This window comes from Heloderma suspectum, chromosome 2 (genome assembly GCF_057233095.1).
Source record: "Heloderma suspectum isolate Gila_16-S chromosome 2, 16-S_ref, whole genome shotgun sequence".
Lineage (NCBI taxonomy): Eukaryota > Metazoa > Chordata > Lepidosauria > Squamata > Helodermatidae > Heloderma > Heloderma suspectum.
In genome coordinates this window covers 234178404-234203287 of record NC_139459.1, presented here as the reverse complement: position 1 = coordinate 234203287, position 24884 = coordinate 234178404, and the positions used below count along the sequence as shown (strand labels likewise).

The 24884-nt window shown below is 44.4% G+C and overlaps 1 protein-coding gene across 2 annotated transcripts in view; it reads right to left on the bottom strand.

The window, feature by feature from the left end:
* The window catches only part of LOC146354267 (uncharacterized), a 58458-nt gene that overhangs the window by 4379 nt on the left and 29195 nt on the right, over positions 1–24884 (bottom strand). For both annotated transcript variants that reach the window (XM_084838531.1, XM_084838532.1), the window contains 6 exons: positions 21485–21610; positions 20650–20712; positions 16882–16944; positions 14712–14801; positions 12825–12994; positions 11454–11566 (listed from right to left, as the gene is read on the bottom strand). In XM_084838531.1, coding sequence (XP_084694657.1) covers positions 11454–11566; positions 12825–12994; positions 14712–14801; positions 16882–16944; positions 20650–20712; positions 21485–21610 — 625 coding nt within the window. The remainder of the gene's footprint in view (positions 1–11453; positions 11567–12824; positions 12995–14711; positions 14802–16881; positions 16945–20649; positions 20713–21484; positions 21611–24884) is intronic.

Genomic DNA, 24884 nt, shown 5'->3' with positions numbered 1-24884 from the left:
CTTGCTTTTTTTCCAATGAAAGCAGAGAATTGGGAGACTATGGCTCATCCGCAGGGAGTTGATTGTCCCTCCTTGCCCCTTCCTGTGGATTCTTATGAGCATGGATGAAATTTGGAATGACTATCCTCATAATGTGAAAGTTAGCCATCTGTCAGGAGCGCCCTAGCTGCCTCTTGCAGTCCCCACCAATAGCCAACTCAGGACACAGACAATGAGGATTCTTTCCGAGACTTTATTCCTTTATTACTTTATGACTCTTTCAGATACTAATCACTAGCAACATAGCAAGGAACAGCACTGGGGAAAGATAGCAGAGTAGCCTAAGCTCCAGGTAAGGCAGCTGGTCCCCGTTTGAAGGAGAACCACAGGAAGACCCTGAACTTATGGGCTAGGGAGAGATCCTCCCTCTTTCCCTTGGGTCTTTGGGACACGACCGTTGTTTGAGCGCCAAACGGGCAGTATGTCTCCTTTCTGCACCCTCCATCTGTCGTTGCTCCCTGCATCTGCACCAAGCGTCCAGCAAGCCCCCCTCCAGCGCTCTCTCACTGCCAGGGTCACTATCTATCCCAGGAATGCTGGCAGGAGGAATCTCTGCCAGCTGCTGTGCTTGTGAGAGATGAGCGAGCTCCTCTCCCACGGATTGCTGTTCCTCCTCAGAATCAGAACTGCTCTGGGGCTCTATTGGCTCAGGTTCCACCCTGACATCATCTCTGCCTTTCCCTTATACTCTTTTTCAGCACTTTCTCAGCCTTTGTGGGTGAAAGCATAGGGTTTTATGGTGCTTTCACATACCAATGTTAACAGCCCAATCCTATGTATGTTGGGGGGGCTTGTTTAAGCCACAAAAAGCAAGTGTACATAAGGAGTGCATCTTCCCTTGTCATTCTGGAACAGGCAGGGATTGTCCTTTCAAGCAATACCCCATACACACTCTTCCTAGATGGGCAACAATCCAGTGTTCTCCCACACCTCATCTGTGGGCAGGAAAACAAGTCATTGGTTCACTTTAAATTAAAGTGAGCTCAGGCAGAGGCCCATGCCAGGTGGAACAGGATGCGAAGTCAGTGATTTCCATAGTCACAGTCAGTGAGGGATGCTTTACAAGGCAGGCTACCAAACCAAAGGCCTTCAGCTGCCTGGCTGGGTCTGGCAGAAAGCCAGCCTCACTGCCCGTTCCAGGTCCACAGTCTACCATTTCCATTGCAGCCACTCTCAACGGAGGTCAATGGAATCCCCACCCCCAGGTTTAATTTACTGACCTCCCCTGGCTGGGTCTTGCCCATCCATGTTGCATGGAACTGGGGACTAGAGACAACCCATGGGGCAGGCGTGTGCAGCACAAAGTGCTGTTGCCACTCTCAGAATGAAGTTACTTTGGTGTGAAGGACCCTGGCCTTGCTGCTCCCTACTAGTACTTCTTTGCCTTATGAGGCAGGTGCTCCCTCGGCGTCGGTTAAACTCAAAGGCATCCCCTCCTCCTGTGTTTAATTTATTGACCGCCTGGCCTGGACTGAGCCTTGCCCTTATGAATGGACACTGAAAGTAGAGATAAATGGGGCAGACACAACATGAGCAGCTGCTGTTGCTACTCTCAGAATGATGAGCGGATGCCCATGACTGGCCTGCTCATCTGTTCAAACTCAACACTCCAAAAACCTTGATGGGGTTTTGAAGTATTCATAAGTACATAAGAACAGCTGTGCTGGTCAGACCAAAGGCCTATCTAGTCCAGCATTTTGTTACCAAAGTGGCAAACCAGATGCCCATAAGAACCTCACAAGCAGGACATGAGGTCAATAGCACTCAATAATATTCAGCCTGCACACTTGAGCAGTCCCAGTTCTTCCCTGCCTACTCTGCTTTCCCACTCTCCTTGACAGTTCCCCAAGACATCCTCAAGGATAAAAAGTAATCCCTGGAGAAGGGTGGAGGATAGGAGAGTGAGGTGGGCAGGAGTGCCATGTGCAATCCAGGGCATGTTTCGACAACAATGGAAGGAGAAGTTAATGGAGGAGTACCAGATTTTTTAAAAGGAATCAGCTTTACCATGCTTTGGTCCATCCAGGGTTCCATAATAAGAGAGCCTCCCCCCTCCCCCCACTTTCTCCTTTCCCCTGAAAGTCCAGATGCACCTGCATTTCAGGAGCAAGCCTCATTGAGCACAATGGGAGTTACTTCCAAGTAGACACACATATGCTTGTGCTGGGAAAGGGGGGCAAGAACACAAAGACGGAAACCAGCCCCCATTTTAACCCACAGGATCTCTATAAAGAAGGGCTGACATAGTTTCTGTCAGGGTGGATACTGAGCCCATAGAATCCCAGAGTAGTTCTGATTCTGAGGAAGAGCAGTCGCTCCTGGGAGAGGAGCACGCTCCTCTTTCCCAGGGCCAACAGCTGATGGAGATTCCTCCCACCAGCATTCCTAGCTTAGATAGCAGTCCAGGGAGTGACAGAGTGCAGAAAGCAGACTTGGTGGACGCGCGACGCCGACGCAGAGAGCGGCGCCAAATGGAGGGTGCGGAAAGGAGGCGTAGTGCCCAGTTGGCGCGCAAACAACGGCTGCGCCCAGAGGATCCAAGGGAAAATGGGGGGGACTCTCCCTAGTCCTTAAGTTCAGGACTTAACTGCCAGTAATTCCCTTTCAAACGGGGACCAACTGTTCCAACTTAGGGCATAGGTACTGTGCTGCTCAGATCTAGTTGCAAACAGTAGAGTTGTTAAGTTGTAAAAGAAGAATAAAGCTTTGAAAGGAATCCCCTTGTCTGTGTCTGGACTTGGCTACTGGATTAGACTGAGAGAGGCCTCCAAGGAGCCCTTGACAGCTTCTTCCTAAGGCAATACACCAAACAAAGTAGAATCGGAGCCTTGAGATAGTGCTGCGCCATGTCAGTTGAGGGAGATCTCTGTAAGTTCTGTGGGCATTCAGAGGGCAAGCTTCATTCAGCACAATGCAGGGAAACACCCCTTGACCGGGGTCATGGTGAAAGGCACACCCCTGGGCAGGGCTAGCATACCCGAGGTCAATGTGGGGGTTGGGGCACACAGCAACTATACCGGGAGGAACCCGACTGATTTTTTGTAGGGAACTGTACAGATAGTGATAATCTCCTGTTAATTATCAGAATGAACTATTTTTAAAAATCTCCGTCCCTTCCTTCTCTTCCTATGTTAGATGAAAACAATTTTTCTGCTATAAATGAGTTAGATGGACAAAAATCAGAGACAAAAAGACCATAGAAATTCTTAATTGTTCTACTTCTAACACCTTAAGTGAACAGATAACCAACAAATAATCAACACATATTGATGATGCCTTACATTCTTATGCTAACCTCATTTAGATAACTCAAAATGGTCCTGGAACAACAGACCAGTACAGATAAATAGGAAAGATTAAAACCTTATGCTAACCTCATTTAGACAACTCAAAATGGTCCTGGAACAACAGACAAGTACAGATAAATAGGAAAGATTAAAACCTTCCTATGACAGAGAATGTCAACATCTGAAAAATCAGATGCACCCCCTCTACTGTTTTTCTCATAACAATAAATTAAACAGTTTACCAACTGAGTACTATGAGTTAAAAAAGAAATATAAAAGTGACATTGCTAAAAAGAAAAGGGTGGCACAAAGGAAAAATGGGAACTATTGATAAATACTTCACTAACAAATAAACTCTTTTGGACCCTACTTACACATGCTCTCAAAAGTAGAACAGGCTTACCTGACCGTTTAATTCCAGTCCAGGTATGAGAAGCCTATTTTTCTAGCATTTTCTATGATCCCTCACTTTCCTCATCTGATCTTACAAACTATTCACCTTTCAATTACCCCTGAATGACCTTCAGTGAACCCAAATGAAATAAAAAATCTTATCAGACAACTTAAAGTGGGGACATCTCCAGGCCCAGATTCCATACCACTTGAACTGCTGAAAGTACACCTAGGGTGGTGGGCCTCTCCTTTGGCAACACTTTTTACTCTTATTAATCAGATTGGGAGCTTCCCCAAAGCATGGACTAAAGCAATCATAGTTCCTATTTTTATAAGGGGAGACCCAAAAGTTCTGGTGAATTACTGTCCAATTAGCCTTTTGTCCATTACATGAGGAGGATAATGTAAGCCGCCTTGGGTTCCTTGCAAGAGGAAAAAAGGCGGGGTATAAATGCAAGGTGGGTAGTCAAACGACACCTGGAATTACAGGCAAGCATGGTCTGGGAGAACAAAATGAAGCAGGACATAGGCTGATAGAATTTTGCCAAGACAACTCACTGTGCATAACAAACACTCTCTTCCAACAACCTAAGAGACGACTTTATACATGGACTTCACCAGATGGTCGACACCGAAATCAGATTGACTACATCCTTTGTAGCCAAAGGTGGCAGACATCTATGCAGTCGGTAAAACCAAGACCTGGAGCTGACTAGTTCAGATCACGAACTTCTTATTGCACAATTTAGAATCAGACTAAAGAGAATAGGGAAGACCCACAGATCAGTCAGATATGAGCTCACTAATATTCCTCATGAATATGCATTGGAGGTGAAGAATAGATTTAAGGGACTATATTTAGAAGATAGGGTCCTGGAAGAACTATGGACAGAAGTTCGCAACATTGTTCAGGAGGCGGCAACAAAAAACGTCCCAAAGAAAAAGAAAACCAAGAAGGCAAGATGGCTGTCTGCTGAGACACTGGAAGCAGCCCAAGAAAGAAGGAAAGCCAAAGGCAACAGTGATAGGGGGAGATATACCCAATTAAATGCAAAATTCCAGAGGTTAGCCAGAAGAGATCAGGAATTATTTTTAAACAAGCAATGCACAGAAGCGGAAGAAGATAATAGAATAGGAAGGACAAGAGACCTCTTCCAGAAAATTAGAAACATCGGAGGTAAATTCCAGGCAAAAATGGGTATGATCAAAAACAAAGATGGCAAGGACCTAACAGAAGCAGAAGAGTTCAAGAAAAGGTGGCAAGAATATACGGAAGATCTGTAAAGGAAGGATAGTAATATCGGGGATAGATTTGACTGTTATATCAGTGAGCTAGAGCCAGATATCCTGAAGAGTGAGGTTGAATGGGCCTTAAGAAGCATTGCTAATAACAAGGCAGCAGGAGATGATGGTATCCCAGCTGAACTGTTTAAAATCTTGCAAGATGATGCTGTCAAGGTGATGTATGCCATATGCCAGCAAATTTGGAAAACACAAGAATGGCCAACAGATTGGAAAAAATCAACCTATATCCCCATACCAAAAAAGGGAAGCACCAAAGAATGTTCAAACTATCGAACAGTGGCACTTATTTCACATGCCAGTAAGGTAATGCTCAAGATCTTGCAAGGTAGACTCCAGCAATTCATGGAACGTGAATTGCCAGATGTACAAGCTGGGTTTCATAAAGGCAGAGGAACTAGAGACCAAATTGCCAATATCCGCTGGATAATGGAGAAAGCCAGGGAGTTTCAGAAAAACATCTATTTCTGTTTTATTGACTATTCTAAAGCCTTTGACTGTGTGGATCATAACAAACTGTGGCAAGTTCTTGGTGGTATGGGGATACCAAGTCATCTTGTCTGCCTCCCAAGGAATCCGTATAACTACCAAGTAGCAACGGTAAGAACAGACCATGGAACAACGGACTGGTTTAAGATTGGGAAAGGAGTACAGCAGGGTTGTATACTCTCACCCTACCTATTCAACCTGTACGCAGAACACATCATGCGACGTGCTGGGCTTGATGAAGCCGAGGCTGGAGTTAAAATTGCTGGAAGAAACATTAACTATCTCAGATATGCAGATGATACCACTGTGATGGCTGAAAGCGAGGAGGAGCTGAGGAACCTCATGATGAAGGTGAAAGAAGAAAGTGCAAAAGCTGGGTTGCAGTTAACCCTCAAAAAACCCCAAGATTATGGCAACCAGCTTGATTGATAACTGGCAAATAGAGGGAGAAAACGTGGAGGCAGTGACAGACTTTGTCTTTCTAGGCGCAAAGATTACTGCAGACGCTGACTGCAGCCAGGAAATCGGAAGACGTTTACTTCTTGGGAGGAGAGCAATGACAAATCATTTTGTATAGTTAAACCAATGGTATTCCCCGTAGTAACCGATGGCTGCGAGAGCTGGACCATAAGGAAGGCTGAGCGAAGGAAGATAGATGCTTTTGAACTGTGGTGCTGGAAGAAAATTCTGAGAGTGCCTTGGACTGCAAGAAGATCAAACCAGTCCATACTCCAGGAAATAAAGCCAGACTGCTCACTTGAGGGAATGTTATTAAAGGCAAAACTGAAGTACTTTGGCCACATAATGAGAAGACAGGATACCCTGGAGAAGATGCTGATGCTAGGGAAAGTGGAAGGCAAAAGGAAGAGGGGCCGACCAAGGGCAAGGTGGATGAATGATATTCTGGAGGTGACGGACTCGACCTTGGGGGAGCTGGGGATGGCGACGGCTGACAGGAAGCTCTGGCGTGGGCTGGTCCATGAAGTCACGAAGAGTCGGAAGCGACTGACCGAATAAACAACAAAAATAAATGCAATAAATAAATAATATAAAATAAATTATAGGGAAACTATATAGGACATTTGTCTGAGAAATTACTAACCTTGATGGAGGATCAGGACATCTTGGGACATGAACAAATTGGATTTTGTTCCAATAAACCCACATTGGATCATTGTATTGTGCTAGCTCATTTAGCAGAGAAATACATTATGGGCGCAATCCTATGGCTGCTAGTCAGCGGCTAGATGGCCATAGGATTGGTCGGTTCCCAGAGAACTACCTCCCTGCCCCCTCCCCCACCGGCTCATAGGTGGCACGGACCATCCCCGCGCTCCATGCTCGTAAAAGCAGTGCAGAGTGGGGCAAAAGGGGGCATTCCCAGGGGCAGGGAAGAGCGGGGAGTGCGGAAGTGCTGGTACGACACTTCCTATGTGTCATCTGCCCCCCCCCCCACGCTCCGACATCCCGCAGCTAGACAGCTGAAATCGGCCATCTAGCCTCAAATGCAGGGTGGCTGGAGCATGGAGGACAGGATCCCCTCTGCGTTCTTCCTCCCAGGTATTGAATAGGCAGTCGCCTACAAGTTCGGAGGCCGCCACCTATCTGCATAGGATTGCTCCCTAAACGAAGCAGGGGGAAACTGTTTACAGCATTTATTCACTGAAAGGGGCTATGGGTTTGTCTCAAGAAAATTATTGTGGGATAAACTAAAAAAATATTTATCTTTGGATAGAAGATTGGTGTTCCTTATTCATAATTTGTATATCCAAACAAGTCTTCAAGTCACTGGTGGTCAACTGGGCCTACTGACAAATAAGATAATGACAAACAAGGGTGTAAAACAGGGTTGTATTTTGGCCCTATTTTTATTCAACTTATTCCTGAATGCTTAGCCCCATCATTGTTGCTGGTAGAAGGACACCCCCCGCCCCCAAGCTTGGTTTAAGGCAGATCTCATGGTTGCTATACACAGATGATACTGTGATATCATCTCTAACCCAACTGGGTTTGAAACAGCTATTACAGGCCTTCTTGGTGCATTGTGATAAAAACTCATTGATTATAAAATTTGTAAATAAAATTATGGTTTTCTCTAAGCCATGGAAAAAGTTTTGCTGGACTTTAAAGGGGAATACTTTTGAACAGGTTGAAGAATTTAAGTACCTAGGGCTTTATTTCCAATATAATCTTAAGTGGAACTTACAATGCAAAAATGCACTCAGTTCTGCAAATTGCAGTGCATCCATTGTTGTTTGTTTTTATTACACCCAAGGTGGTCATAGTATTCCCCCAGCCCTCAGAGTATTCAGAGCTAAGTTGTTGAATCAGTTATTATACGGTATCCCTGTATGGATTGAGATGACAAATTCTGTTCTGGAAAAAGCCGAAGCATTTTCTTGCGTTGTATTTTGGGGGTACGTAATTGTGTAGGATATGCAGCCATGTGTTTGGAACAAGAGTGTGGGCCCAGGCACTAAAATTCTGGTTATGTCTGCATTTTTCTTCACCAGCATCTAGTTTTGTATATTCTAAGCTAACAGACTCACATTCTAGTAAATGGTCCCATATAATTTTACATAAAATTAGCTCAATTGGTGTTTCATTTGAATCCCTTCTAATGCTTGAGCAACAACAAGCCTCCAAACTTCTGATCCAGTGATTCTATGATATTGAAAGACAGGATCTGTACTCACTGGCTAACAGAAATTGTTCTCCAATGGCCCATGGGATTGTGCCCAATTATGGTATCTCAACTTCTTATTTGACATCTCTTAGGAATATACAAGTTCATAGAGCATTTATACTCGCAACACTTAATGTTCTACCAACAGTAGTGCTCCAGGGCAGATTTATGAAAATTCCACTTCAGAACAGATTGTGTCCATGCAAAGCAGGAGTCCCTGAAACTTTGACACATGTACTATTATACTGTAATTTTTACTCTGATTTGAGACACCACATAATTTATCCTCTTCTGATCAACTTCCCGGGCCATCCAGATGAAAGATTGGTAATCAACTGTCTCTCAGATAAAATCCCACATGTCACTGAACAGGTGGCTAATTTCTTTCTAATTGTCATGCGAACAAGAGCCAAGTTGTTTGACTGTATTTGTTAAGTTGAAGAAATTGTAGCCCGTGTCATGAGATTTGTATACTTGTCTGTGTATTTTAACTTGAACGGGCTATACTTCCTGGAAGATGGACTGTTGGCAAGGGGCGGGTAGCACCTCACAAAGGCTGGGAAGAATGTGTTTGGCCACAGCATGAAGAACTTCATCAGGAGGGCTTTAAACTGAATCCTACGGGGAAGGGAGACGTAAAGTTGGGGGTAACAATGGATGAAGGCTCATGCACTGCAGCAGAGAGAACAGCTCTAACAGCACCCAATAATATCTTCACAAACATGTAGGAAGAAAGCCAGACCATGAAGCACATGGTCTTCGATGGCTATAGACTAATGCCTAGAGTATGGGAAACAAACAGAACGAACTTGAACTCTTAATACAGGAGGGAAATTATGACTTGATAGGTATAACTGAGACTTGGACTCTCATGACTGGAATATAGCAATTGAAGGATATAACTTGTTCAAAAAGAAAAGGAGGAACAGAAAGGGAGGTTGTTGTTGTTCAGTCGTTAAGTCATGTCTGACTCTTCGTGACCCCATGGACCATAGCACGCCAGGCCTTCCTGTCCTCTGCTCTCTCCCGGACTGTGCTCAAGTTCATATTCATTGCATAGAAAGGGAGGTGGGGTTGCACTATATGTTAAGAATACTTATCTCTGCACAGAAATACAGGAGGATGAGCTTGGTAGCCCCATCAAGAGCATCTGGGTTAAAATAAATGGAGCAAAGAATAAAAGGAACATGGTGGTCGGAGTCTACTTCTGGCCACCCAATCAAGGAGAAGATGAGGATGAAACTTTTGAAAAGCAAATAGCCAATGTTTCAAGGAAGTATGATGTAGTAGTAATGGGGGACTTCAATTTCCCTGATATTTGTTGGGAGACAAATTCTGCAAAACATGGCCCCGCCAGGAAATCCCTGACTTGTGTGGCGGATAACTTCCTCCTACAGAAGGTAGAGGTAGGAACTAGAGGATCGGCAATCCTTGACTTGATCCTAACCAACAGAGATGACGTAATGGGTAAAGTAGCAGTTACAGGAACTCTGGGGGAAAGCGACCATGTTATACTTGAGTTCATGGTTCTAAAGGAAGCAAAAGCCGAGTGTAGTCAAACACGTACCCTGGATTTTAGGAAAGCTGATTTTAATAAACTCAGAACAATGATAAGTAAGGTCCCATGGCAAGTGACTCTAACAAGAAAAGGAGTCCAAGATGGGTGGGAGTTTTTAAAAAAGGCAAATTTTCAAGGCACAATTACAAACAATTCCAACAAGAAAAAAAGGTGAAAGTCAACAGAAGAAGCCAATGTGGCTTCACAAAAAGCTAAGAGACCTGAAAACAAAAAAGTACATATAGACGAAGTGGAAAGAAGGCCAAGCAACAAAGGAAGAGTACAGGCAGGTAGCATAGAATTGCAGGGATGGCATCAGGAAGGCTAAAGCTGAGAACGAGCTGAGGTTAGCGAGGGATGCTAAAAGCAACAAAAAAGCTTTCTTCAACTATGTGCAAAGTAAAAGACAGAGGAAAGAAATGGTGGTTCAGCTATTAAATAAGGATGGCAAGATCCGCTGGATCTACATCTGGCTACAGAATCGGACTCAAAGACTGCTTATCAATGGGACCTTCTCAAACTGGGGAGAGGTAACGAGTGGGGTACCGCAGGGCTCAGTCCTGGGCCCAGTGCTCTTCAACATTTTTATTAATGACTTGCAGGAGGAGGAGTAGGGAAATGCTGATCAAATTTGCAGATGACACGAAATTGGGCGGGATAGCTAATACTTTGGAAGACAGAAACAAAATTCAAAGTGATCTGGATAGACTGGAGTGCTGGGCAGAAAACAACAGAATGAAACTGAATAGGGATAAATGCCAAGTTCTGCACCTAGGAAAAAGAAACCAAATGCACAGTTACAAGATGGGGGATACGTGGCTCAACAACACTGAATATGATCTAACAATGTGATCTGGCTGCAAAAAAGGCAAATGCTATTTTGGGCTGCATTAATAGAAGCACAGCTTCCAAATTCAGGGAAGTACTAGTTCCCCTCTACTCAGCACTGGTTAGGCCTCATCTGGAGTACTGTGTCCAGTTCTGGGCACCGCACTTTAAGAAGGATGCAGACAAGCTGGAGAGGGTTCAGAGGAGGGCAACAAAGATGATCAGGGAACTGGAAACAAAGCCCTATGAAGAGAGACTGGAAGAACTGGGCATGTTTAGCCTTGAGAAGAGAAGACTGAAGGGAGATAGGATAGAGCTCTTCAAGTACTTGAAAGGTTGTCACAGAGAGGAAGGCCAGGATCTCTTCTCGATCATCCCAGAATGCAGGACACGGAATAATGGGCTCAAGTTACAGGAAGCCAGATTCCGGCTGAACATCAGGAAAAACGTCCTGACTGTTAGAACAATACAGCAATGGAACCAATTACCTAGGTAGGTAGTGGGTTCTCCTACACCGGAGGCATTCAAGACGAGGCTGGACAGCCATCTGTCGGGGATGCCCTGACTTGGATTCCTGTATTGAGCAGGGGGTTGGACTTGATGGTCTTGTAGGCCCCTTCCAACCTTACTATTCTATGGTTCTATGATTCTATTTGAATTTGAGAAAGAACTGCATTAAATAGGTGGATACATCACAGTCGTAGAGCCTGGTTATTCAATTATACTGAAAACTAGCTACTTGTCTCAAAGGTCACCTCTACCTGTTGCATTTTTTCAGCACACTGCATGAAGCCTATTGTAATGTTCTTTGTGAAAACATTAAATACACGTTTTTAAGTGATTAAAAAAACCAAAGCCAATATATACTCACGATATTGATGTAATCTGACCACCTTCTTTCCATCTCCACTTTCCTTCTGTTTCTAAGTCATTCACACCCAACCAGTATATCATGGTTTTATCAAGGTTCCTTTTCAGAAATCCCTGTAACAAAAATCAGCCTAACACAACAGGTCATACTTATTTAAGTTGCAGTCTTGAAAATGCCCTAGAGGAGTCAATCCCGTTGAACTCAGAGCACCTTCTGATTCAAAATACTTAGAACTGAACTGTTATACACACTTGATGGAAATTTAGAAGAACGAATATACCCCCTGCTACGCTATTGAAAAACCTTTTGCATTTATGTTTATTATTTTATTTTTATTTTTAAAGTGTTTATGTATTGCCCAGTAAAGAAGGTTCTCTGGGCAGTTTACAAGTAAAATGTAAAACCATAAGATAAAAAATAAAACATAAACATGAAATCTAAAACAGAATAAAGCCAAAGTAAAGCCAGCCACAGAAAATGACATTCATACAAAGGATCTAAAAACCATTACAAGATAGTGAGATTGAGAAACATCACCTGGGAAAATAAAAAATATCTTCACCTGCCACCAAAAAGACCACAATGTAGGTGGCCAGGTGAGCCTCTTTGGAGAAGGCATTCTACAACTAGGGTGGCACCACTGAGAAGGCTTCCTCTTTAGTAGTCACCCGCTGCACCTGATTTGGCAGGGGCATTTGGAGAAGGGCCTCTATATATGATCTTAGAGTCGGGCAGGTATATATCCCTCAAGTAACCTGGTCCAAACCGTTTAGGGCTTAAAGGGTAATGCCAGCACTTTCCATTGGCCTGAGAAATGTAGTGGAAGCCAGCACAGATAGCAAAGTACTGGCGTAATATGATTGTACTGGCTGGTCCCAGTTAACAAGCTAACTGCCCTATTTTGGACCTGCTGAATTTTCCAGATGGTTTTCAAAGGAACCCGACATATAACACATTGCAGTAATCCACATATAACATAATCCATGTGAAATGCATTACAGGAATTCTTTTGAATGCTAAAGACAATATATTATAAAGTGCTGAGCTGAAAACGCCTTCCCACTTTCACAAGACTGTTTGCAGGCTGCAAGGCATTTTTGATAATTTTCTTGTGGGGAGAGGAAAAAAACCAGGAAAAGCAATGGTGGCTTAAAAAAAACAATTAAAACACTGATATTCTACCCTTCTGGTGCAAAAACACCACTCAAAAACACACTCCTTTAAAATCTTTTTTACTTAACACATCATTTTTCTACTGCTTGAAGAGACGGTGGAGATGCAAGCAGCAAGCGTGGCGGCAGCAACCATGCTAAAGATAAATGCCTCACTGGGAATTATGCTAATGCTACGTCATGATATAAGGGCACTTACCTCTTCGTCATCAGACCAAACACTGACTAAATGAGCCTTTTCATTAATGCAGTACCACAGAGCATTAGTCCAGTTTTTCTTCTCCGTTGAAAAGTAATAGCAGTGTTTCCCTTCAAGCTTCCAGTTGGCAGGGCATGAATGATCAATTGAGATAGTTTGACAGATGGTTGCTGCAAAGCAAAGGAGGTCCATCACTGTATTAACATTGTACCTAATTTGGAGACTTCAGAGCACACAGAGGCATCTGGCAATTAACTTTCTCAGTGTGATGAGCATATACATCGCCTGCCTTCCTAAACACTGCAGTGAATTTACATTTATTTCTGAGTTCAGTTTTGACTTCTAAGGCATGTTGAACACTGAGGCCTCCTTCTTCTGGGGCCCTGTTTCTTAAACATCCTGGAGACAGACCGGAACAAAGTGTTCCCTGTTCCGGGCTTCCTCATGACATCCTGCGCCCAAGCCAATCGCACTCCATTCTGGCAACCAGGGACAGGACATCCTGACATGGCAACGCAGCCAAATACCAATGCTTGCCAAGAGGGACTGTGACTGGCTACACCTCCCCAAGCATCGGGCACAGTCCCTCCCAGGTTCAGATTTTATCTCCATAAGCTCTGTTGGTTTTTCTATAGGTGCCTTGGTTACCATAAAATCCTGAGTGGAAAATAAGCAGTCAGTAACAATACAGAGCAGGTTAATTATCAGAACTACTACTAAAAAGCCTGACATTGGTGCGGCATATCACTCTCAGTTTGGAAATTCAGTTGCGTTCTGATGTGCAAAGTCTTCTTTGCCAAACAGATGAACCTAGCACTGAATAAAAACCAACAGAACAAAAATGCAAGCAAGCTTAAAGTGTATCACTTCCATATGTTTAAGGATTCCCTCTTAATAACTTCTGGTGAACAGTTAGACAATAGGCTGAGTTGCCATGGAGAAGGCTGAGGAACTTCCTGTTGAGGTAATTTTCAAAAAAGGCTGGACGGCCATTTGTCAGGGCTGTTTACCTGCTTCATTAATTCCAAGAAGCCCCAATGATTTCCACTCATTCATTCACAAGGGTGTGTTCATCAGTCTAAATTGTGACCTTATTGATAACATTTGAGCTATGACAGCCTTTCCCAATCTGGTTCCCTCCAGATGTTTTGGGCTACAACTCCCAGCATTCCTGACCACTGGCCAAGCTGGCTGGGACTTGTAGTGCATTGAGTCAATGTTGTTGTGACTGTAGTTGATTGAGTGTGCCTGTGATCTATTGTTCTCATTTTGATTATTTAAGGCTGCCTGCAAACAGATTCAGGCCAGCCCCATTTTGTGTTCACAGTTCTTCCAGAAATTGCAATAAAGCAAGCAGCAGAACTTCCCCTACTGCTCTGTCTTTCTAGCCAAAGAAGGTAGAAAAGACACAACAGGACTGATGGGAGTTGAAGCTCAAAACATCTGGAGGGCACCAGGCAGGGTATGCCTGATTGATGAGGAAGACAATATTTGTGGGTTTACTTCCTGTTCCTACCCTTCATCTCTGGTTGCCAGCCAGCCCGTGTCATCCCACTCTCAAGGACCCTTCCACCCTGCCACCTTCCTTTCTCCCTCTTCTGGATTGATGAAAGGAAAGCCAAAGCATAACTGCGTGCTGGGCTGCAGCTGTGCAGAGCAAGATCTGGGAAGAATTCGCTCTCTCCCCCTCTTTGATATTACCCTGTTCAGGGTAGGCCTCCAGGCAGGAAAGGCATTTGTAGAAAGGAATCATGCCTGCTTTTCCTGCCCTCCTAATGGCTCAGCCTGTTTCTGACCCTGTATTGGATTTTTCTTGTTTTCTACCCCAGGGTGACCAAACCAGAAGAAAAATAATCCGTATATAAAACCTTCCCAGTGGTGTCTCACCTGTGATGGCCTCAAGTTCACTGAAGCTTCTGCTGACGGTTCTTTCGCTAATCTTTTGTGTTTCTCGAACATAATCCAAGTCCTTCTTCACTGAAAGACGGTTCAAAATGGCCACAAACAACAGTGAGCTGATGCCCTTAGGCTGTCATTGCAGGATGATAATGATGTTTCAACAGTGCAGAAGGGTTCAGATTGTCAGTTGTGATGCCAGAGTGAAGCACTGAGCACCGTGGATTCTTATTCACATCTCACTAAAACTTTAAATTGCCTGAACCTGAAATTCTATTGTGGGGGGAAAATGACTTCATGAAGGATCAGATCAGAGAATGGAGAAAATTGGCCTTGATAGGATAGCCAGGCTCCCAAGAAGTATAGCGTAATTTTGCTATGCTGGAAATAATGGAGTCCTGTATTTGACTCATTTAAAGTGACTGTAGATGCTGCTTGCTTTTGACCATGTGCTCTTTTCCTACCACACTTTACCACAACCATCATTGTCACTCTACTTCATTTCATGTGCAAATCATGGATGAAACTAGTATTTTACACATGCACATACACTCAGATTAGTGGATATATCTGCAATGTTAGTACATGCCACATCCTACGCCAGTGCTTATCAGCTCTGTAGAAAGGGCGAAAACAGGGGTGTTGAGCTGTAACTGGTCTGGAGGTCCCACCCCTGAACCAAAGAAAACAGCTGGATGATGTCAGAGGTGGAACCCCGCTCCCAGTGCCCCTCCCCTAATGTTAGCTGGCCCTGCCTCACTCATTTTGCCTTTCTCTGTGCAGAGAGAGGGGCATGGACTGGATTCAGATGACACAATAACTCAACGATGGTTTAAATAAACCATGGTGGTTCATTTAACTCATTGTGGGTTATCGTGTCGTCTGTCAGGAATTTTTAAATTTGTGATGGCTTATTTGGCCAAAATAACCCATGGTCTGCAGTATGGGTTACTGGCGGTTATGTCATCTGGCGGTCACTGTGGATTATTCTGTCCGCCTACAGAGCTGTGCTGCAAGAGTGGTTCAGATCGCTGCCACTCTGCTTCTCACAGGCGTTCTCTCTAAAGGAAATAACTTACACAGGCTATTTCAGTACTGTCCATGGGGGGAAATGCACAGTTGGGAACACGTTAAAGCCTCTGTGCCAGCAATGCCTATGGGAAGAATTGCACAATTACGCTTTAGCGAAAAAGTGCTATAGCGCTTTAGTGAAAGAGCACTACAGCACTCCAAAGCATGCTACTGCCACTGGGGGAAACACAAGGAATGGGTAAAAAAAAGGTTGTAGGGTTTGAGGGTGCTTCCCTCCGAGAGGCATCTGTGTGTGAGATTTTGTCCCATTCCTACAAACCTCCAAGGGTTTATTTGCGCCACCTTTTTGCTGCACCCCAAGTTTTCACTCCTTTGTGAGTAATCACACAGGGTTTTGATGATGCATCAGGTGCCTCCTGACTAGGGGAGGCTGTGTATGAAGTTTGGTCCTGATCCTGCAAACTTCCAGCACTTTAGAGCCACCCCCACCCCCCTTGTCAGGGTGATGCTGGAAGCACTGGATTAAGCCTGTGTACTTCACCCCAGACCTCTCCCCTCCCATTGGGATATTGTGAAAGGTTAAAACAGGCTGATGCGATGTTGTCAATGGGTGAAACAGCGTGACTGCTCGGGTGGGAGGACTGCAGTGAGACAGGGTGCGGGGAATGACTCAGATTATGCACAGTAGCTTAATAAACTACTCACAGTTGCTTATGAGCCCACTCATGTGGCAGGACATCATGGACTATTAAAGAATAAACTACTTTGAGTAGCTTATTCAGCCACCATGGCTTAAAGCGATGTCCGAAACTGCCCATGGAGTTCTCTCTGCACAGAGAAAGGGAGATAACAGCTGGGATTCCTTTACCTGTGGAGAGGCAGTGGGGCTTGGGAGGGAAACCACCATAGGGCACATGAGGACCTTGGGCTAAAACCTCTCATGTTGCTCTATAAGCCTTTATCAGAGTTTCCAGCACCAACAGATAGCACTCCCATCCCTCCTTGCCAACTTCAGCCATTGTGGCTTATTTAACCCATTGTGGGTTATCATGTCATCTGTGATAACCCAGTCAGTGCCTTTCACAAGAGAATTAAAGTCATGCACATATTAAAGAACCATAATACCTACCTCTCTGGAGCATTTCCGAGTAGTTCAAGTGAAGGGTCTGCAGTTCATCTGATAGTGCCAAGTCTGAAGAAGGAAAATTAGGACAAAAAAATTGGCTTTCCTACTCTATGTTGTGCTGTCAAAATAAACTTTGCTTTGAACCAGTCTCCTTGTAGATCATCTAATGGCCGTGACCCGTATGCTGAATAAATTTCAGCAGAAGCAGGTGCTTTGTTCCCTAGTCCCTTCTAATGACACTGGCAGCTGATTCAGTGGAAACAGGCAGATGTCAAGTCATTGGCATGGATTCAGGGAGGCTTGGAACGCTGTGACTGGGTTCACACAACATGCTAACCAGCACTCAGTGGTTGAGTGTGGATTGTTGTTGAACTGTTGTTGAACTTGTTTATTGAACTGTGGGTTAGTGTGTTGTCTGAACCCTGAACATTTTCTTCCTGGTGGCTTGTTAACCATGTCGTGTGCCTTATTTTTCTCAGATAAGCCACCATGACAACCCATGGTTTGCTCAGGGTGGTTAGCAAGCCACACTGCATAGTTAACAAGCCATCCTGAGGAAAATGTCTTGGGTTCAGTTGTTGTTGTTCAGTCGTTCAGTCGTGTCCAACTCTTCGTGACCCCACGGACCATAACACGCCAGGCCTTCCTGTCCTCCGCTCTCTCCCAGGGTGTGCTCAAGTTCATATTCATTGCATCGGTGATGCTATCTAGCTATCTCATCCTCTGCTGTCCCCTTCTCCTTTTGCCTTCAATCTTTCCCAGCATCAGGGTCTTTTCCAGGGAGTTTTCTCTTCGCATTAGGTGGCCAAAATATTTGAGCTTCAGCTTCAGTATCTGTCCTTCCAATGAGCAGTCAGGGTTGGTTTCCTTTAGGAGTGACTAATTTGACCTCCTTGCAGTCCAGGGGACTCGTAAGAGTCTTCTCCAGCACCACAGTTTGAAAGCATCGATTCTTTGGTGCTCAGCCTTCCTTATAGTCCAGCTCTCACAGCCATACGTTGCTACTGGGAAAACCATAGCTTTGATTATACAAACCTTTGTCGGCAAGGTGATGTCTCTGCTTCTTACTATGCTGTCTAGGTTTGCCATAGCTTTCCTCCCCAGGAGCAAGCGTCTTTTAATTTCATGGCTACAGTCACCATCTGCGGTGAACTTGGAGCCCAAGAAAATAAAATCTGTCACTGCTTCCATTTCTTCCCCTTCTATATGCCAGGAAGTGATGGGGCCAGATGCCATGATCTTCTTTTTTTAATGCTGAGTTTCAAACCAGCTTTTGCACTCTCCACTTTCACCCTCAACAAGAGGCTCTTTAGATCCTCTTCGCTTTCTGCCATTAGGGTGGTATCGTCTGCGTATCTGAGGTTGTTGAGGATTCTCCAGGCAATCTTAATTCCGACCTGCGATTCATCCAACCCGACGTTTCTCATGATGTACTCTGCATATAAGTTAAATAAGCAGGGCAACAATATACAGCCTTGTCAGACTCCTTTCCCAGTTTTGAACCAATCGGTTGTTCCATGTCCGGTTCTTACTGTTGCTTCTTGACCCTCGTACAGGTTTCTCAGGAGACAGGTGAGGTGGTCTGGTACTCCCATCTCTTTAAGAATTTGCCATAGTTTGATGTGATCCACACAATCAAAGGCTTTAGCATAGTCAATGAAGCAGAAATAGATGTTTTCAACACACTAACCCACAGTTCAACAAACAACCCATGGTGGAACAATAACCCACACTCAACCACTGAGTGTGGGTTAGCATGTTGTGTGAACAGCCCCAGAATAGCTATTAGAGCTGAGCCATAGGCAGCTGTTAAGTGGGAGCCTAGGAGTTGTGCTAGGCAAAAAAGCTAAGTGTTGCTTGTACATAATCCAAGTCCTTTTTCATTTAAAGACAATTAAAAATGCCCACAAACAACGGTGAGCTGGTGCCCTTAGGCTGCCATTGCATGCTAATACTAATACTAATACTAATGATTCAATAGTGCAAAAGGGTTCAGATTGTCAGTCATGATGCCAGAGTGAAGCACTGAGCACCATGGATTCTTATTCACATCTCACTAAAACTTTAAACTGCCTGAACCTGAAGTGCTCGGGGTGGGGGGGTGGGGGGATGATTTCATGAAGAATCAGATCTGGGAATGAAGAAAATCAACAGGATGGAATCAATGATGTCAGGCTGCCAATAAGTGTAGCGTAATATTGCTGTGCTGGAAATAATGGAGTCCTGTACTTCACTCCGAGACTCCTTTAAAGCAACTGTAGATGCTACTTGCTTTTGACCATGTGCTTTTCCTACCACACATTGCCACAACCATCATTGTCACCCTACTTCATTTCATGTGCGCAACATGGATGAAACTAGTGTTTTACACATGCACATACACTCAGATTAGTGGATATATCCACTATGGTAGTACATGGCACATCCTACGCCGGTGCCTATCAGGTCTGTAGAAAGGGCGAAAACAGGGGTGTTGAATTGTAACTGGTCTGGAGGTCAGATCCCACCCCCACCCCAGAACCAAGGACATAAGCTGGATGATGTCAGAGGTGGGAGCCTGTTCCCAACGCCCCTCCCTTAACACCACCTGGCCCTTCCTTACTCATTTTGCCTTTCACTGTGCAGAGAGAGAGGCATAGAGTTCTCTCTGCAGAGAGAAAATGTGATAACAGCTGGGATTCCTTTACCTGTGGAGAGACGGTGGGGCTTGGGAGGGAAGCCTCCATAGGGCATATAGGGACCCTGGGCTACAACCTCTCATCTCGCTCTATAAGCCTATCAGGGTTTCCAACACCAACAGATATCATTCCCATCCATCTTTGCCAACTTCATCCAAGTCAGTGGCTGCTTTCGGACATCACTTTAAGCCATAGTGGCTTAATAAACTACTCACAGTAGCTTATTTTTTAAATAATCCACGATGCCCTGCCACACAAATGGGCTCACAAGGTACTGTGAGTAGCTCTTTAAGCTACTGTATGTAATCAGTCATCCACCCCCTTTGTGACTCACAAAGGAAAGAAATCCTGGGTGCACCAGAAGGGCCTCCCCTAGTCAGGAGGCACCTGACACACCATCAAAATACTGGGTGATCAGTCATAAAGGAGCAAAAATCACATGTGCACCAAAAAGTGGGGGGGCTATAAGACCTTGAGGGTTGGCAGGATCAGGGCCAAACCTCATACAGAGCTGTAGTGCTATTTTGTTCATTCGCTAAAGCTCTATAGCGCTTTCTTGCTAAAGTGGAATTGTGCATTTCTCCCCATAGACATTACTGGCATAGAGGCTTTAACGTGTTCCCAATACCACAATTGCAAAAATGTGCAAAAGTGCAAAGGAAATTTTTTTATAGAGGAGCAGAGGCAACTGTGGAATAGGGGAAAATGTGGCGTAGGGCAAATACATGCTCACTTTTTGCGCCATCCCAACAAATTGTCAGGGAGTTTCCATTACACAAAGAACTCCCGCAAAAAAACAGAGCAAAGGCAGTAATCTGAACCCCTCTTGTCACACGACTCTGTAGGCGAGCAAAATAACCCACAGTGCCCCACAGACAACATGATAACCCACGGTGGCTTAAATTATCCCTATTGCAGACCATGGTTTATCAGAGTGAGTTATTTTGGCCAAATAAGCCATCGTGGATTAAAACATTCCCAACAGATGACACGATAACCCATTGTGGGTTATCATGTCATCTGTGATAACCCAGTCAGTGTCTTTCACAAGATAATTAAAGTAATGCACGTATTAAAGAGCCATAGTACCTACCTCTCGTGAGCATTTCCGAATAGTTCAAGTGAAGGGCCTGCAGTTCCTCTGATAGTGCCGAGTCTGAAAAAGGGAAATTAGGCCAAAAAATTGGCTTTCCTACTCTATGTTGTGCTGTCACCATAAACCTTGCTTTGAACCACAGTCTCCTTGTAGATCATCTAATGGCCCTGACGCCTATGCTGAATAGATTTCAGCAGAAGCAGGTGCTTTGTTCCCCAGTCCTTTCTAATGGCACTGGCAGCTGATTCAGTGGAAACAGGCAGATGTCAAGTCATTGGCATGGATTCAGGGAGGCTTGGAAGGCAGAGTGTTTGACAGTGGAAAATATCAGATCTTTTTTTTAATTTGGAAAAAAATAAGAAACATTTCCAGAAATCTTTTTTTTTTTTTAAGTGGTTTGGAAATAGCTGCTAGAGCTGAGTCACAGGCAGCTGTCAAGTGGGAGCCAGGAATTAGGTACTAGAAGATGTACTAGGGTAAAAAACTAAGAGGTTCAGATCCTAGGGAGGAGTTCCAGCCTATAGCCAGGGTAGCTCACCATACAGGGCAGCTGTGCACAGTTATGGGTTACATAGGAAGCTGCCTTATACTGAGTCAGACCCCGGGTCCATCTAGCCCAATATTTCGACACTGACTGGCAGCAGTGGCTCTCCAGGGTTTCAGGCAGGAGTCTTTCCTGCCCCTACCTGTAGAAGCTGTGAATTGAACCTGGGACCTTTAGCATGGAAAGCATGTGCTCTTCTACTGATCCATAGCTCCTCCCCATACTAACCCCTGCAGTTCCTGACAACATCATGTAAACAGGCTTAGTTTTGTTAGGGGGATCACTTACACTTCACCAGGACCACATAGAGGAAACTTGCCCACATCACAAACGATATGGCGACCAGGATAAAAAGAATGAATATATGCAGTCCTCTATGGTCTTTCCCTTGTGCAGGCTCAGAGATGGAAAGAGCTGTGGGAGACAAGATGGGTGGATTTCATTTGCAGCGATTAAAATGTTTATTAAGATGAACAGATCATTAGCTTTCCTTTTCAAATGAATAACAACTAAGGCCTGGGTGAATTAGGAAGGGATTAGAGTCAGAGAGCAGAGGCATATGGGTGAATGTGTGGGCATGTGCATTCATGACAAGGCTCCTTGGTTCTCGAGGAGGGAGACAAACTTCCTTTGTGTACAATTTGGGTCACCTCATCTGAAAAAGGCACAGAAGAAATGGGGAAGTGATGGAGGAATTCACACGGTGATCCTTTGCTTCACTCTCCCTGTCTTCTATATAAACTCAAATGATTAGGTCTTTTCATCTTAAAAAATAATGCTGAAGATGATCTACTTTAAAAAGTGCCACAGATTTAAAGTTTAAAGTTTAAAAAGTGCCACAGATAATTTAGAATCTATAATAAGAAACAGAGGCTTACAGTTTTATATAATGCCAGACCTGGCATTTCACTGGATAGAGGGTATCCAGTGAAATTAACTAGTATTACAACAGGTATTGATCTATGCAGGGTAGTCACAGATTTTGGTGATGGTCTAACGGCCTTGCTCTGGATTTCTTCTCTTCTGGATGTATGGTCATCTAGAGCAGGGGTGTCTAGATAGGATCAAGTGGTAGATCTCTAGATGATTTGCAGTACAGCAGCAAGAATTTATTGGCAAAACAAAGCAGCTTCTTCTAAATCAGGTTGTTAGAATCTCTGATCTGTAATAACTCAGATGTAGATTTGTACTTATATAGGCAGTTCATCCCAGTACATACTGCAGCAAATAGGTGATTGGCCCTGCTCCTCCCTCAGCTAACATATTGCATCCATACACCCCAAGCTACCATTTTGCACAAGGCTCCTACAGGTGGACCTTTTGGATTGTAGAGAAAAACAAAAACAAAGTAAATCCCACAAGCCGGAAGCCTAAGCCTAACCTGATCTAGGGCAAGGCCTGTGGAGAGGAGTTGCAGAACGGAGAGAAAAAATGTGTAGACTATATGGTGGGTAGGAATCAGAAACAAAGGAAACAATAGTCCCAGGGGAAACAGCACTGGGTGGTTTCTATACATGATTTCAACATTTCAGGAATAACTCCGAGCCCAGAAAGGAGTAACTACTGCCCTAATAAATAAAACTGAGGAAAGCAACGATCATGACTGGGAGGATCCTGAACCATACTGTCCCTTTTAGGATCATGAGGATCCAAGGGATCTTGCATGGAGAAAGTGTGTGCTGCATGGAACATAGCAAACTGCTGTATACCACATCAGATTATTTGCCCATCGATCCAGCTCAGGATTGTCTACTCTGGCCAGCAACATCTCCCCAGGGTCATGGGGTGCTTCCAGGTGGAGGGCTCCTGGTGTTATCAGTCAAAAGGCATTATGCAGCTATTCTTCCTTGACGTATTTTTGTAGTAGGAGGAAAGACAGAAGAAGCAGTGGGAAAACACAAGAGGGTTACAAATGGAAGACAAGTATGGACTGAAAGGGTTTGTCTGGTGGCTGATCCCTTTTGAGCTCAGGGAGATTCCTTCCTGCTGGCTGTATACAGAATAACAGATTTAATAGCTGAAAGATATCTATACACAGTGTAGTGGCTAGCTGGCGGTTCAGTATACTGACACACCCACCACCCCAATGTCACTACCATCGTCACCATGACCATGCCCCCAACAACCCCAAACAAAGCGGGGGTTTTGCACAACACAGGCAGGCCATGGTGCTCCTGTTGTGCAGGCTGAAAAAATACTGTTTTTTTTTTCCATTTGGGGATAACCAGGATAGTCAGGGGAAAATGACAGGAAAATCACTGGAGGACTACGATGTCATGTAATGGACCTGCAAACTTCTGTGAGTGGCCAATCATAAATGTGTGATAAATTGCAGGTGTAGAGATGTCCAGTGTCACATAAGATAAACGGTAATAGTTACTGATCGTATATTGTGGAAAGACATCAAGCTTTAAGACAGAGATGCAGAACCTCAGGCCCAGGGGCCAAATCCAGCCCTGTGGGGTTCCCCAGAAAGCCACATCCTCCTACACGAGCCCTACCCTCTTTTTTGTTTGGTGGTTTCTCAGCTTTTGTGCAGTTCTTCCTCATTCTAAAAGGTTGAACCACCTCTCCTAAGGCTTAGTTACTGGTAGTCAGAGCCTTAAGCTAAAATATGCTGATAGTTTTGGGGGTTTTGGATCTCCCCCTTTTGCTTTCAGCCATGCCCACCACTGGAATATGGCCCCCAAGAGCTTCCTCAAAATGGAATTTGGCCCTTGGGCTAAAAGAGTTTTTGCCCCCTTGCTTTACACCTATGTGGAACAGCACAAGTCTAGAAAAAATCAGTATAGTAGTATTTGGGCATTTATTTAGTGTAGGCATATGCATGCTAGTAAAAAAATAAAAAATATGCCTGGAACTTTTAACAATCAGAAGGATCCAGCATGATCGTTTGGGCTTATGTAACACTGTAAACAGTCAGCTGGGATGGAATTCCTGTTAAAAGTTGATGTCTTCTTGAATTTGGGAGATGGGGAGTTTATACTTAACATAAAGCAATGCTAGATTGTCAGCAGACTTGGGGGGTGTCTCCACGACAACGGAAGGAGAAGCCAATGGTGGCTTACCTGGATTTTTCAAGGAGCCAGCTTTGGTTCGTGCAGGGCCCTACGAACAAGTGCACCGCATCATTCTAAATCCCTTCACAGGATCATACTTCTGGGTGGGGTGGGGGGATTGGAGTGAACATCATCAGACTGGAAGAAGCTGATCAACCAATGTGAGAGGCTTTCCCCCTCTCCAATGCAAGAGGCTTCCCCGTCCTTCATTACAGCTGACAAAGCTGTGAATGATCGAAGCTTCAAAGTTCTGCATTAATTACCCCAAAGCAAAAATTAAAGAAACACAGGTGCAGCCTTCTTTCTCCCCTGAAGCTCTCAATGCTGTGAACAAATGAAGCTTTGAAGCGTCACATTAATTACTCCCTTACTGCTTAGAAAGCAGCTTCAACATAGCTCTTCACAGCCTTTAGGAGAGTTAACCCACTGAGTACTTGAAGCACCGTGGCTCCAACCAGCCCCTTTTCTAATCCCCTTTCTCCTTTCCACTGAAGCTCCCAATGCTGCTGTCATGTTCCTTCACCCTCCCCCTTCGCAATCAATGTGCTCCAAGATACCAAGCTTCAGGCTCACTGCTTTATTAGTTAACAACCAGGTTCCTTACAAATGCGAATTCTAGGAAACTCTCA